General features: G+C 41.4%; 1 protein-coding gene across 5 annotated transcripts in view; it reads right to left on the minus strand.

Annotated features, from left to right (window-relative positions):
* Positions 1-5,720: 5,720 nt before the first annotated feature.
* Positions 5,721-15,765, minus strand: part of RNF144B (ring finger protein 144B) — an 84,209-nt gene continuing 74,164 nt past the window's right edge. For 4 of the 5 annotated variants that reach the window (XM_033071605.1, XM_033071600.2, XM_033071616.1 and 1 more), the window contains 5 exons: positions 14,906-14,966; positions 10,085-10,289; positions 8,823-8,967; positions 7,009-7,098; positions 5,721-6,814 (listed from right to left, as the gene is read on the minus strand). In XM_033071605.1, the coding sequence (XP_032927496.1) occupies positions 6,674-6,814; positions 7,009-7,098; positions 8,823-8,967; positions 10,085-10,289; positions 14,906-14,966 (642 nt within the window). In that variant the 3' untranslated portion in view covers positions 5,721-6,673. The remainder of the gene's footprint in view (positions 6,815-7,008; positions 7,099-8,822; positions 8,968-10,084; positions 10,290-14,905; positions 14,967-15,765) is intronic. The other variant, XM_033071626.2, reaches the window with a different exon arrangement.

Here is a 15,765-nt window from a genome sequence, read left to right on the forward strand (position 1 = left end):
ACTGTGGGATGTGGGAGCGTGGGGAACCTAAGGAGCACGGATGTCTGAAAGCGCACGGCAGGATGTAGCATTCCATTAGGTCCTTTGGAAACTTGGAGCAGGAGGTCCCATTCTGCTGCAAGGACAGGCAGGGCTGAGGGAGCAGACTTTGCTTTGTGCAGCCTGCCACGCATTCCACGTCCACTTCCTGGGGTAGCTCCAGCTCCTCACAGCTCCCAAGCCACAGTCTCCACCAGACTTTGGAGGGGGACAGATCTTTAGTAATCCTGCATCCCACCTACAGAAAGCAAACACCACTGTCTGCACACCACTGCAGCAGCTCCCAGGGCTAATCCAGACCTTGCACCACACTCTTGAAAAGGATTTTAATGTGAGTTATTATTGAGAAAGTAAATAAGAGTCAAGACTCTTGATGCCAGCTCTTTTAACTTCTTTTATCCTCAAAATTTCCATTAAACACATTTGATGTATTTAAATTCTTTCCATAAATTTTCTGTTATCTTTTTAAAGGCAGTTGAGGATTACAACAAAATGAGACAATGTCTTTACATTAATTTTTTAATGTTGCACATACCGCATTTTATAACATCAGAAGAAAAAAAAAACCCTGAAGTAAACCTTAAAGACAGAAAATAAATATAATTTTATGAATATATGCACAGAGAGAGTGCAAAAAACTGCATCTGTAAAACATTTAAATGCTGAATCATACCACAAAAAAAAATTTACAAAAGCACTTATTTCTTTATACATGTCAGCTTTCTTCTTATAAACACAGAAATATTTTAACAAATCTTACAAAGATCAAACCCTTTTGCCCTTCACCGGAAGAAAAGTGGTGAAGAAAGTGTATTACCTGGAGGAAAAGAAAAAACCCAAAAAAACAGACAAACAGAATGTAAAATCTGCAAGGGGCAGGGCAGGGGTCCGTGGCTGCTGCTGGTTCACACCATGTGCACAAACACACCCAGTGCCAGAGCTGGACACTTCCATCTACACACATTTAAAACACAGGCTTTTTCAGAAATAAGCAATGCTGGGGCAGTTAAAAGAGCTCACGACCCTTGGTGCCTATGATGCCAACACCAGTGTATGGAACAGTTCTGCTTCTCTTCATTCCCAAGCCTTGTTCACTCTGGACAAGTCCCCTGTGCACCACATCCACTGCATGGGCACCAGGAAGCCATAGAGCTCGGGCACCTTCTCGAAATTCAAACAACTCACTGCACATGTGCTGCAGCATCGCACATTCAACCTGTCTGGGATCTCCCGGCACGTGGCCACCAGAAGTTGCAGCTTCTGTCTGGACATCCAGAAGGCACAAGCAAATTACTGACATCCTTAACTTTCATCCAAGAAAAGAGAAAGTTTCTTGGGAAGAAGGGAGAAGAATGAGGTTATGTCCTCGAAAGAGCTGGTGGACCTTGTCAACCAGTATCATCTTTTATAGCTGAGATTGTGATGGTTAATACAATTCACTGCTAGGAAATTACCTTTCCTAACAATAGAGATTTGCTCAAGTCAAAGAATTAACTTGAGGGATCATAAAAAAACCTGATATAACTACAAAATAGTAGGAAACATTTACTGTAGACTGCACTAATCACAGAAATTTACCTGGCTACGTGCACCATGACCTTCTCTATGGGGAGCAGCAGAGAAAAGCCTTCCAGTAGGAATGTAATTAAAATAAATCTATCATACGATAAAGGCAATGATACTTCATCCTTAGTATTTTATAATTACTAATTATAAATTATATTTTCATTGCATAAATTATAATAATAAATTATAAAACCACATTGGTTATGAGAAACTTGAGTGTTATGACACATGACAAACCTTTGGGCTTCCTGGTCAGCAACACCATTCAGCTCTCACTTCATTACTTTACTAACTAGAGGACAAATGAAAATGAGACTGAAGTTCTCCAGAGTCTTAACAGTAAGTTAACTTTTCAGAAAACTGCAGAACCAACTCTTGCTGTTCCAGGAAAGGTATATTTTCACATCTTTATTTCCAGCCATGTAAATTACGATCTCATCCTACACACTCATGGGTGAGAGATGTCTGACAACTGTTTTAAAACTAGCACGCTCTGTTCAACTGCCTCAGCATATTTATAAGATTATCTTCCTGGGTAAGTATACCTTAGAAAGCCTCCAGAGAGTTTGAATCCCTAAATTATGAATCTATACAAGAGAATTTTTTTATTTATATAATAAAAATATGTATACAGGATGTAGATTTTTAATCCCCCCCCCAGCACATTTCCAAAGTCTGCTTAACAACAGAAGCATCTCTTCTGGGAAGCTCTAAAGTTGTAGGGCTCTATGAGCTCTAACAAAGCAGCCTTTATTTAGGTCTTACAAGAGAACTTAAGTCTCAATAAGTTTTTCTAAACAAGCCAAGTCTGGAATTTCTACCTTTGGTCAGGTAACTCGGCATCAAATTTCTTTTTAAAACCTGGGAGAAAACGGCTAGATGATTTTTATCCTCATACAAAGAAATCTACTAGCTTTGCTGTAAGAATCTTTGGCCTAAAATACAGGGTGAAAAATAAGATCATAAAAGGAACTAGCTTGAGAAAGAATGACTGGGAGATAACAGTACAAAACAGACTGCAAATTTTTAAAGCAGCAAGCACCACTACAGCACAACCACCCATTGTGGTATCAAAAAGTGGAGTGGCCAGAAGAAGATTTTATTGTCCCACTATGAAAATGCACTTGCATTGTCTACTTGCATTTATTTCTTCATGCAAATATGGAGACAATATCCAGTTTCTCTCAGTTCATTCAAGTAAAATTTGTGTACATTTCAAACTTATCTTTGGACTTCATGCTGTGTTACTGGACAGACAAGATGTAGCATTTAGCATCATTAACACATTGGGAAATATTCATTATTGTTACCCCTCGTGCCCTCCTTTGGGGTAAGTAACCCCATGCACCAAAAATAAACCAACACTTACTGAAGGGCAGCACTGAACACCCACTACAGTTCTGGAATAAATACTGCAGAGATGCACTCATGGTGTAGCTTGACAAATATCTTCTTTTTATTAAGAGATGGATTTGGAAGCAGGTATGATCATCCTTATTTTAACACAAGGACATGGAATGCTGAATGGGATCTTCAGCTGTATTTGACACAGACCCAGTGGCTGATGATAAGTGATGTGGTACGTGGCTATGAAGATCTGTGGCCAGATGCAGTACAAATCCACATTTCTAACACTGGTCTCTTAAGTTTAGGAACTGACCTTTAAACACCTACTGCCCAGTTTTCATAAGGCCTGGTTCAGAAGGAACAGAGTACTTTCCACTTCTGCCAGAGAGACATCTGTGAATGCTCTCAATGTGACATTGAAGGCCTAAAACCCCCAAGGTGTCTATCGGGGGTAAAGGTCCAAGAATAATCTGGTGATGAGTCCAGGGTGGCAATGTGCTCCTGTGTGGCACCTGCACTGCCACAGCCCTGAGCTCTCCCCTGGCTGCTGCCCCCACACCAGCCACTTGCCACAGGAGCAAAAAGAGAGATGGGAAGAGCAGTGAAGCAGTAACGTGCACCAACTACATCACACAGATGGAGCTCAGGAGGGTAGATTTACAGATTAAGAAGAGTCAGACGTAGTCAAGAGTCTTGATTTTTTTCATTCTCCCTAATTATTACTAGTATTATTTGTCATGCTTTCAGTAAATCTTCCCTAAGGTAACTTTAACGTTTCTTGTAAAATTAAAACAACGAAAACAAAACAACACAAAGGCAAAAGCCAACACTGTAAAAAGATTCCTGCTAAAATGTTTCTCTGGAAACTCTGTGAGCACAGCCAGTTGGTGCAAAATAGTTGCCTTCTGGAAAACAAAGCAACAGGGCTTTCGTGCTCCCAGCACTTCAGCACAGGTATGGCTTGATTCAGCCAAGCCAGGGTCTACTTAATGCACATGCTCAAGTATTCCCATGCAATGAAAAACCAGGGCACTGGACACAGACTTTTAAAGAAAATCATTGCTGTAAAGCTTTAAGTTCTGAAGATGTCTAGAGGTTCTTTCTTGGTCCATTTGTTGCACCTATACAGCCAAAGGAAGGGGTGCCTATAGCTCATGCTCTCCTTATCCAGTTTTAGTGTAAAGACCTCCAGCAAAAGCCTGGGCTACCAATCCACATCTAGATTTCTTGGATGCCTGGACTGGCACTGAGACTGCCAGTTAACTCCTGCATGATTAATTTATACCAGTTTTGGTACACCTGCCAGGCACCTAAACTGGTGCAAGAGAGCTGCCTTCAGCTGTGTTTCTTTAACAGAGGGAAGAACCTCATTAACAGTTTCATTAACACAACAGTATTCATGAAAAAAAGATCCAACACCTTCATTCCAATAGGCATTTTAGCAAGAACAAGCCAACAGAAAGGGGGAGAGAACAAGGAAAGAAACCAGACCAGCAAAGGATGCATCAGTCATGGGTAAGATCACAAAACATGAAAAACCCTCAAAGTTTAACATGCAAAGGATATTGGTATGTTGCAATGCTGGTTATGGTTAAAAGAGACTGTACAGCTCCTACATCTTTGTCCTTGAGGCTTTGTTAAAGTAAGACTTGCAACTTCAAGTTTATAAATAAAATGGAAATGACAGCAGTGCCATAAAGACGTAGGTAGAAAAATAGTGCAAAGCCAAGGGCTGGACACTTTAATCTGTCACAAGTACCCCAAAGCACTACCATTAGTGCTCTTCAAGAAAACACACACAGAAAACATTCTTTATTTATTATAAATGGCAGTTGCCTGCATTGCACTCTGTATTTAGAATGTACTGTCTACCGTTCTGCTTCCCTTCAAAGCCGAGGATCAAATATAGCTTTTCACACTGGAAAACACTGCCTGCCCTCCAGCCACGACTGGTAGCAAAGTCAGACAGTATTTATAAAAGGAATCAACTAAAAAGTAAAACAGACAGTATCATTTAAGGCCTCTGTCCTTGCTAGTCTGCTCAACAGACTACACTTTCTCCAAAGAAGAACACCTGCCATTTTTATTACAGTAAGCAGAGAGCAGAGTTAAACAGCAAAAAGGTTTCATTTCCAGCTGCCAAGTGGGCAGAGTTCCCGAGGCTGGGCCAAACACCCCACACAGAGGCCCTGGCAGCATCTCCGGGTGACCGCGCTGTGTGCTCGCACTGGGGCAGAGCCCAGCACCATGCTCGGGATGAGCATCTCCTTCAAAGCACACAGCCCTTATGGAAAGGGGTTTGGAATTACAACCAATTACATAGTGCAAACTTGTATCTGTTCCCACAGATATAGAATGCACAGACAGGAGTCCAGAACAAAAGCGCCACCGGCCCCGGCTGTGAGGAGCACCATCCATTAAGGAAATAAACTACAGGAAGTAGAGCCTGATCCCAGCTACTCCTGACTGAGCCTGGAGTAATTCCAGCTCTTCAGTGAGCTTTCAGTGAACTTATACAGGTGTAACTGATACCAGGGTCTGAACTGGTTTGGTGGTGAGGCACCAAATTAAAATGAAGCACTTATTAAATGACAGCCTTCCAGATTTAGAGTAACTAAGAAATATCAGTAACAGAGTTTGTTAACCCTGAGCAGGACAAAAGAAATACCCCCACCAATGGATGGAGCTCACATTTACACAGCATTTCTCAAGTACTCACTTCAGCAGGTCCATAAGGTTTTGAAGGAGGGCTTGGCTTAGCCTGGTTTCAACGACTTTTTAACAGGGTTCTTACTGCCACCTCATGTAAACTGTTGAAAAAAATACACTGACTGTCCGTATGTACTTGGTACATCTGCACCCATGCCACCACTCTGTACACACACAACCAGGATCCCAATGCTCTGCACCAAATGGGAACTTTATCACAGTCTTTCTAACAATATTACCTTCACTGTGATTTGCTACACCCATGGTACTGACAAAAGGCATGCCCAATGGTAGGAAAATATGCACATTCCTAATACTTAATGGTAGATATGTCATGTTTGATGTGAAAAAATAGCAGCTTTCTCAGGTAGTCCAGTTGCTCAAAAGAAAGCCCTATCTTATGAACAGTTTTGTTGTATTTTTAACTTCTAGTTCAGCTCAATGGTAAAAATCAAATGGATTTCAATGCTGAAAGAAATGCCATGGCAGCCAATTGACAGGAAACTACCAAACATATTTTCTTAATGGTATGTTACACATTTAACTGGACACAAGCTAGCAGACAGAAGAACCTAATCAAGCTTTTCCCTCTCCCAAAACTTTCTGAGAAATCTGAGTGTCACCAAGAACCAACAGCAAGCATGACCGTAATGAGTGGATCTGCAAAGACAGAGTAATGCAGCACCATCAAGTCATGTGCAGCTGATGGAAAATGGGAATGTTCTATCAGTCTTCAGTGGTAGATCATATTTATGGTGTGGAGTACTGAATGGTGTCCTGTTTTCCTCATCAGAAAGCAAAAACTTACACCATACGTACTGCATAATAACCTAGACTTTTTCCCCACCAGGACTGGTTAGTGATAGAGTAGCCTGTAAAGAATAGGCACTTATCCCAAGAATTGGCAAAAAAAAAGGGAGCATTATTTGGTAGGTATGGCACCAAAACACAAGCATTGTGCTTTCTCACATACAGATGTTGTACAGATGGAGACTCAAAAAGACACTGAGTTTTAGGTTGTCGGCAGGCTGGGTTTTTTCTTTTTGCTCCGGCAAGATTTGCAAATGCAACAGATGATGCATGGAGATGCCACAAGCAGCAAGGGGGAGGTCACCAATGCTATGATACCTAGTCCAACGAGGATCCCCACAACCTGAAAGACAGGGTGGTGAAAAATACATATTCAGCATGGAAAATAAAATATATGTGTACATGCATAAAGATAGCATAGGTTAAAAAAAAAAAAAAAGAAAATATGAAAATAATCATCTTAGTTCTTCTCTGAAGGGTAAAATCTCTTTGCTTCATGCATGCATGAGAGCTCTGCCCAGCTGGCTAGGAACACACCTGTGTTCTGTTCCACATCACTGAAGCCCGTGAATGGCCCAGCTTGTTTCTGCAAGGGCCTCTGTCGTAATGTCGCAAGAAAATATCATTCTGAAAAACAAAAGGAGAAGCTATAAGAGCAGGTTACAGAACTGCAGGGAGAGGTTCAAGACCAGAGTGGAAACACAACCTTCCTGGCACTGCTTCGAAATTGCCAGCTGCCAGCAGACAAGTTCACCTGTCTTCTAAATAATTACCCAGAGTAACTTCTCGCAGTTTCAGAAATTGGCATATGTTTGGCACATGAGCTATCATACGGCATCTTACCTCCTCCACTTTTAAAAAGCATAAGCACAAGAGTTTCACTGATTGCACAAGTACCTGGTCTATAATTTGGTTATGATAAAGGTGACTGAAAACAACAGGCATTTCTGAAAACTAGCAGTGTAAGGAATCATCTTCCTGAAGTATTCTACCTTCTGTTCTCCTGCTGTAACTACTCACAGTCATTTCCCTCTTAGACTTAACACGAAAATATAAAAAGTACAAAAACCCTGTTTCATTTCTCTTTTACCATTAATACTTATTAAACTACCCATTCTTTTCTTCAGAAGGTGACTCATGCCCTGCCTTACCCTCCCTAAACCATCATGCTGTAACCTGATGCTGCTTCCCCTTTCATTTTTCAGCTCTGCTCTCTGGCTTTGCAGGTATTACCTTCATCTACGCCTGGAGGTCCTGTAAGCCCCACACATTTAGAAAAGTTACATTTGAATCACACTACTACAGTTTCTTTCTCTCTTTCTCCCTTTGAACTGACAAAAACTCGATAAGGGCATGTCTGCAGAGTCTGCAAGAATGTGACACTCTTCTGGTTCAGTACAATGTTAAGCAATCACCGTGTACTGCATGTACTCTGAGGCAAGCCCTAAGACTCGTGTTGAAAAAGCACGTTCACCCACACAGAAAGGGGACATAACACTAAGGGAAACCTGTTTAACGTGCTGAGTTAAGGATGAAGACTGAGGAAGTCTCATTGTTTGCTGGCTGTGGAGTACAAAAAAGAAGACAAGAAAAGCCACACAGCACATAACATTTTATTTCAAGTGCTGGTAAAGTCCTTTTCACTCTCTCACAGTTGTTACTGATGACTGTGCCAAAAGGGCAGGCTGCCATATATACAAGTGCATTACTTCCAGGACTCTTCATGCTGCTAGGATACTTGAAGTCCACACAAGTTGAGACTGGTTTGCAACTTTTCAGAAATAGCAACATGCACTTCACAATCCATGTTGATGATCCAACGTTTTTATCCACAAGCCTAATAACCAATCGTTCTCTCCAGCAAACACAGCACTATAGATGTGACTAGTAAAGGAGACCTAGTCCTTCCTAGCAGGGAGCCCTTAAGCCACCATACCATGGAACAATCTCCTTCACCCAGTACCATACCATTTTTTAGACAGGCTGCGTCCTTTGCTGTTAAAACAGGGGGAAGACATTTATTTCCTTCACTCTCAACCAAACTGTTTTTAGCTACTGGAAGAGGGAATCTGAGCAAAATACTGCTGGAATAAACCTCCAGAAAACAACATGTTAGTCCGGTTTCCCTTAAAGAACTAACATGGACATGGCTATAACCCTTTATGGAACAAATAAAACCTACACTGATATAATTAAAAGCACTGAGTGAAAGAAGAGAAAGAAACTGAGTCAGAAGGTGAATTGAGCCAAGAAACTTGCTAGAACAGCAATGAACTAACAGCTTGCGCAGGGCCTCAGACTAACCCTAACCCCATTATTCTTCATCCTGGTGTGTTTTCTGCAGCACTTACATCCAGGTTCTGTAGACAATACCAGCAAAACGTGTGCTTGCAGTTCTTGCACATCATCTGAGCACAGCCCTCGTTTCTCTCAATATAAATTCGACAAACTGGGCACTGCTTAATTGGTGCCTCTGTCTCTGCTCCAATAAGGAATCTAGAAAAGCAAGGAAACATTCAAGTAAGATGTGAATATAACTGTTGGTATTCAGGTCCACTACCTGATGTGTACCATGCTTATTTTTCAGAGCATCTAAAGTTGTCCTAACGCACTCAGCTTCTTATATTCAGAACAATACATTGAAGTATACTCACTACTAGGTGTAAGACTGTTAATATCATATAAAAGTGAAAATCCCTTGCCTTGTTCCTTTATCCTATATAAAGCCAACACTCACTACACCCACTATTAATCACCTACAGCTTTAAAACTCAGGACTTTGTTACAGAGACCTTACACAATTCATTTAACAGGACTGGATTATGCAACTCATAGCACTGTCCTAGTCTGAATAAAATAGGCTTAAACTCCGCCATAGCCAGAGATCACACCTAGAAAAGAAAAACCATAGCAAGAGTTTTTTGGCAACTCCTATTCAATGGAGTCTCTAGCAAGCAGAATGCTCAAGGTTTTAAGTCTTTCATTTCTTGAAAAAAAAGATAGAAACTTTCAATACATGACTCAACAACCTGATTCTGAAAACAAAGATGGATAGCCAAAGACATGATATGATTTAAACACAAAAGTCTCTCTTCTACAGATTAATGACTTTTACAACCTGATCTGTAGGTTGTTTGCAGTTAAGGAAAACGAGCATAAATCAGGCTTCTCACACCAAGTGAAATTTACACTCTGTGTAGGAGTTAAGGTTTTTCAATGCAGAGAATTCTATAAATATTAAGTAGGGATGATTTCTTAATCACAGGATAGGCAAAATTTGGATGCTGAAATATTGGTATATTGGATTTTTTAGTAAGGGCACTGGTCATAATTCTAGCATATGAACAAAGCCTTTAGGCAGATTTAAAGTTCTGAAGGGTTTCACCTTTCAGCAGCATCAGTTGCAACCCAAGCTCGACAAGTACACAAATAATATTAAGTGTTAAAAAATAAAATTTATCATTTAAAGTAATATTTAGACTGGTATTTAGGAAACATCAGTCTCTGAGCTGAAGCTGTGGACCTAAAAGGAAGCTGCTCCATGAACCTGATGTGAGGCCCTATGATGAAAAGAACCAAAAAACTGCATGGCCATCATGGATTCCCATCTTACCCCTGCTCGGTTGGTACTGGAGTAGTTTGGTTTTCCTGGCACAGGTGCTGCCCGTGCCAGGGCTCCTTGCAGGAGGAGCAGAAGGTCAGGTGGCAGGCAGGGCACTCCACTGGCACCGGTGCTCCCGACTCGCTCGGTGCGATGTGGCACACTGTCTGGCAGTCAGCTGTGGGGCACCACGTTCTCTGGGGGTCCAAGTGGACTTCTGAAATGCAACAGAGAGAGAAATAAAACTCTATACAGTTCCCTTGCTGTTCCAGTGACATGTGTCTAGGTATACAACACTCAATTCTGCACAAGGGTGTGGGAGCCAAAGCGCTCCGCACCCATGCCCATGGGCATTTGGGCCCTCTCTTCTTTAGGCAGGTCTGAATTTGTGGTCTGCTAAGCAGTTGCACTGAAAGCATTGCAACAATAGAAATACACTACACAGAATGTTTTCCTTGCCTTTTTATAAGGAGGCTCAAAATATGAACCTTACTGCTGCCTGCTGAGAAGCACGTGTCTTTTGTAACATTAGGCCACTCCATATCTTCCACCTGTGCAAGCCATGCTGTAACTTCCATATAAACAGCAGGACTGTAATTACATTAATGTCAAGTCACTTTCCTTGTGTCACATGCCTTGTTTACTCTCTTCTATCTATAAACTGCAGTTCATATTCACTGTATCATATCATCAGCTCATATTCACTGTATCATATCATTACAGGAGTCAAGATTCAGGGTGTAGACGCTGAGCTACAATCATCCCCACATGGCAGAGAATGACAAATGTTGATCCTCTCTCTCACTTCCCAATCTTTATGCAAGGAATTGGGAACAAAAACCCAGCAGGGACATATTCACTGTTTCTTATTTGCTACTCGATTTCATGAGATGCAGCTGAACACTCACACCCTGCAGAGCCTCCCCAGAAAAGGGCTGTTGTGCCTGCAGGAGCTACCTTGTCCCTCCTCCTTCCCTGGGAGCTCTCTGGTACCACCACTGAAAATAAATAGATGGAGGGCATGTCTCCAAAGTCAGTGGAAATCCTGAATGTGAGATGGCAAAAGCCATTACAAGGTACCTCCAGCAGATACAATTAGTTGTCCAACTTGAAACAAAAAGCTGCACTAGGACCTCATATATATGTTCTCTGGCAAGTTCTGCTGAAAGCACATATGGATGTTCATCTTCTCTGTTGGCTGCAGGACACACAGGTACACAGCGCTCTGACGTCAGGTAATTTTTCAGTCTGTGTCAGAGTGCTCCAACAGATGTAGAGAATTTCTATATCCATGCAAAGGTTGTCACTTACCATTTAGGCAGTTACAGCAAAACACCTCTACCATCTACCTTCAGGCATTTCTTTTCTCTTATTGTCTCACACATGCTTTCTTTGCCTCCCAAAACCAAACAAACATTTTGCTTTCTACTGAATGAAAGCAAAACCAAATTAGGTCTCAGCTTCATATGTAGGGAGAAGAGAGCCATGGTCAAACAAGTATCTTTTCATATTTACATACTTTTAAAAAGTATTGCCCTGACTGAGAAATCTTTATTTCTCTAGGTTCCTCTGGTGTCTCTTAAAAGAAACCCTGAACTGGGTAAGACTGTGGCCTAGTACTTGGTATTGCATTTAATCCTTCACACAATAGGTTCTGTATGTTTTCTGTTGAAAATTCAGCTTTGGAAACCTAAATTCCCCTATCCTGTTTATGGGTGAAAGACAAGAATGTCCGGTTTTGACATCATTGGGCGGAGGGGAGCGGGGTTGTAAACCTGTATTTTATGAATTTGTTGCAGCAAGATGTAATGCATGAGACGAAACTCCCTCCTCTCCCACTTCCTCCATTTTACAAAGAACCTACAGATGGTGTTTTGCAATCCATGCTGTCTCACACTGTTTGGTTTACCATGGAGTAAAAGCGAAACCAGAAAAAACTAAAAGGGCACAGCCAAAAAAAGGAAAGTAGCATTCATCCTGCTCTGGCAAGTTGCTCCATCTCTTGGTTAGGGCCACTTCTCTTCCAAGGTTTTCCTCTACTTCCCCTGCAGCCAGTTCAGCTACAACTCCCTCCACTCTAGGGAGGAAAGCCTTCCCAAACAGTGCCAGTTTTGGGCAGGGATCTGGCCAGTTTTTATAAACATGCAAGCAAGCAGGTGAGATGTGGATTATTAAGAAAATAATTTCTGGCTCAGAAGAGGTACTCACTGCAAGGATAAGACTACGACTGTATTTCACAGAAATCTCTGTTTAAAATGGACTACTTTTGAATCATGGAGACTCTCTTAATCTACCACTCAGCCTACTGAGTAGTTGTCACAGAAACAAACATTATGCATGTGCCCTAACCACTTACCTTCCTCTATTTCTTTACTTCTGTTGACTACATCAACCCCACCCTAAGCAGACATAAAGCAACTCTTGTTTCTTCTAATAAATATGTCCACAGAAGCTGTGTGGCTTGGACCTGACTGGATGCAGAGAAGTTACATATATGCAAAAAAAGATTGTTTTTAAAAACACATTTGCATTCTACGAACACAAAACTCACAAGAGAATCGCACATTGTCAGCGCATCTATTATTAAATTTAATGATTGTCTATAGATACACCATTCTATACCAATTACTTCTCATTATGTTTTCACACAGTATTATTGGCCCATTAAAAAAAAGAAAGCAATGAAATTGAGAAGAAATATATTCTATTAACACAGCTATCACAGATGGGGGATGGGGGAAATAGCTGTTGGATATATAAGTCCTTGTTGGGGTGTCCCAAATTTTCCAAATTGAAATTTTCAAAATTCATCTCACAATGGAAAATGTCTGGAAGGGCTCTAACAATCACTTGAAGATCAGGAAGGAGTCTCTGGGCAGATTCTGGGTAAGAATTCATTCCCAGCAGATGCCATCAGTGAGGTTTACTGCTAGTTTCAGAAAAAGTGTCAGACCAGGGCAAGCAGGCTTTGCCAGGTAAGGCTCAGGTCTGAAAATGGAGCTCCAGGCCAGCAGAAGCTAATAGCCAAGTCCCACTGACAAGTGCAGAAAGGTTAGCTTTGGGAACAGCACTAAATCCAGGACAGGCAAAAGGTCTTGGCTAAGGCTGGGATTAGTGCTGGGCGTCCAGGTCAGAGCTTTAGCCAGCAGGAATCATTGTTCCCAGACATCAGTAAGCTGGATTTATTGCTGAGGCCAAAAGGCAAGGCAAAAGGGCTATGTCTAAGTCTGCTGCTTGGACACCAGTTTTATCATAAAGGAGCAAGGACAGATCTTAGAATCACAGAGAGATAGCAGAGGTGGAAGAGGATTTGTCAGACTTAGGCAAGAAAGAAAAGTAAAGGAGGATTTAAAAAATAGACAAGTTTCAGGCTTCTCTGTGTGGGAGGCAGTATAAAAAAAATATGTACAGTGAGTTAGACAAAAGATCATGAGTTCAGCTTTGGCTAGTTATAGAGGAGGAGATACCAGGAAACCAAGTTTCAGATCCTCAGTTGAAAAAGGTTTTACATAATACAGATTAATGTATTGCATGAAACTCTTTTTCTTAACCCTTTAATATGGTGATTTAACAAGCTCTGATTTCCATTGTCTAGAACTGCAGACAAGCCACCGATTGAGAGACAAGCCAATCTCTCTTATGAACTGGAGAGACTTCCTAAGGGAATTAAGAATACATAAGAAGGTGGTAAAACAGGAGAAATAAATAAAAAAATTAAAGCAAGGTTTGGGATTTTTTTTCCTTTTTTGACCTGAGTGCTTAAATATCATAGCTACAATCTGCACTTGCCCATAAACTCTGGGGCCTATTTGAGTATTTTGCTGTTTTTGTACTTTGTGGTCATTCACAAGGACTCATGTCAGATGAGATTCTGTAAAAACCCATATATTCTTCTATCCAATTAACTTTTCAAGTGCATTACTTTGCCTAATTTTTATAGTCCTCTGCATTGTCTTACACAACCCACTGCATCTAAGCAGGCATGCAGAGCACACAGTCTTTCAAGGAAAGTTTGAGAAGCTGGCAGAGTGGGGCAGAGTCTCAGACACAACCACTCTGCATGCTACCACGCACTGAGTTCTTGGAAAAACACTGCACCTTCCAGCTGAAACTTTCAAGCTGGTGACAGTCTTTAAAACCAGGAATGGGATCTCATCTTTCTGGCTAGAAAGTTTCTTCTTCAGCCTTGGCAAGGAACCATGTCTTGATGCAGGAGGGTTACCTCTGGGCATAGGAAAGCTTGGCCTCAATGAGACCTTCAGTTTCAAACTTCTTTACAAAGTAGGCCTTCCTTAGGAACGAGGGGACGTACTATTCCTTGGGAAGAAAAACTCTACTAGATGAACACACATGAGACTTCTACATAAGCAAAGCTATTTTGCAGGGATGCTTGCAAAAATTCACCTTGCATTTCAGAATATCTGTCCCCCAGAAGCTCTGAAGATCCCTATGGATGTGTACAAGGACTGTGTCCCCTGGCCTGCACCAACCTCTAGCACCTTGACAAGTTCTGCCAGTAAAACCACCTCAAGGACACAAGATGAACGTGCCATCGGAAGAACAACGGAGCCCCAGGCACACAATCTGAGAGTGCTGCCCACAAACTTGAGTAAAAGCCTGATAATTCATTAAGATGCTGCTTTTTTGATTCTGCGAAACACAGAATTTCAAATTTGTCTGTGGAGCACAGACAGACCAAGTGAATGCTCTTAAACTATTTCAAAGCAAAGACAGCATCTCTGTTCCTTAACTCACTCAACTGGCTCTGTCTCTGCCATATGTAACAGTGCTGCCTCCAACGACAAAAGAGAAAGTAACAGAAAAGGTTCACACCTCGTTCAAACTTCAACCTCTTGTACAACTCAAACTGGTCAGCCGGAACCAAACAGGCAATCTGAAATGAGAAATACATAAAATAAGCATTAGAAATATGAACTTTAAAAAGTTAATAAGCACCATGTTTTACACACCTGCTTTCCTGAGTTGGCTCTCTTTTTGTTCCTGCTTGCTTTCAGCATCACGTTCCTTCATACTCTGATTTCTTCTCCAATACTCAAAAATGTAATTCTTAACCTCCCCTATTTCAGCCACACAGCCCAGTAGTTCAGCCCATGTCTTCCTTACCACGCACACAAAGACCTTCTCTGTGGATTCTGTATTTACTTCAGGTTTCCCAGTTTTATTTCACGTTGGTTTTGTGTAACATATTGCCAGCCCTGGAGACTGCAGCACGCTGTTCATACACAAGACTATAGCTCAAATGAATGGTTCTTCGTTTATGTCTCCCAGTGTTAATGGCATGGGTCACAGCTCTCAGGAACTGAAAGCCAGTCTGGTTTCCATTTTTTATTCTTTTCATGGGGTTTGGACCAAGACAGCTAATGCCATTGCTGTTGGAACTTGCCTTAGACACGGAGCAGCCTACTGGGAACCCAAGTGAAGTTAACAAATTTAGTTGGCACAGGCAAACAGGCTTTGCTGATACATTTTACACATTACCGTAATTAAACTCGCAGCCTAAAAGGCTGAATGCTCTAATCTCCAATTAGCAGTCCACATAAGAAGACCAAGTGCCCTATTTAAAACTAATAAGCAAACCTGCATACATGGTACGGAGGGGTTTAAAAGAAACTTCACAGGCACTTCAGGAGTCATGCATTTGTCAGATTCAGAATGTGGGATCATTCTCTTTA

This window comes from Catharus ustulatus, chromosome 1 (assembly GCF_009819885.2).
Source record: "Catharus ustulatus isolate bCatUst1 chromosome 1, bCatUst1.pri.v2, whole genome shotgun sequence".
Classification (NCBI taxonomy): Eukaryota; Metazoa; Chordata; class Aves; order Passeriformes; family Turdidae; genus Catharus; species Catharus ustulatus.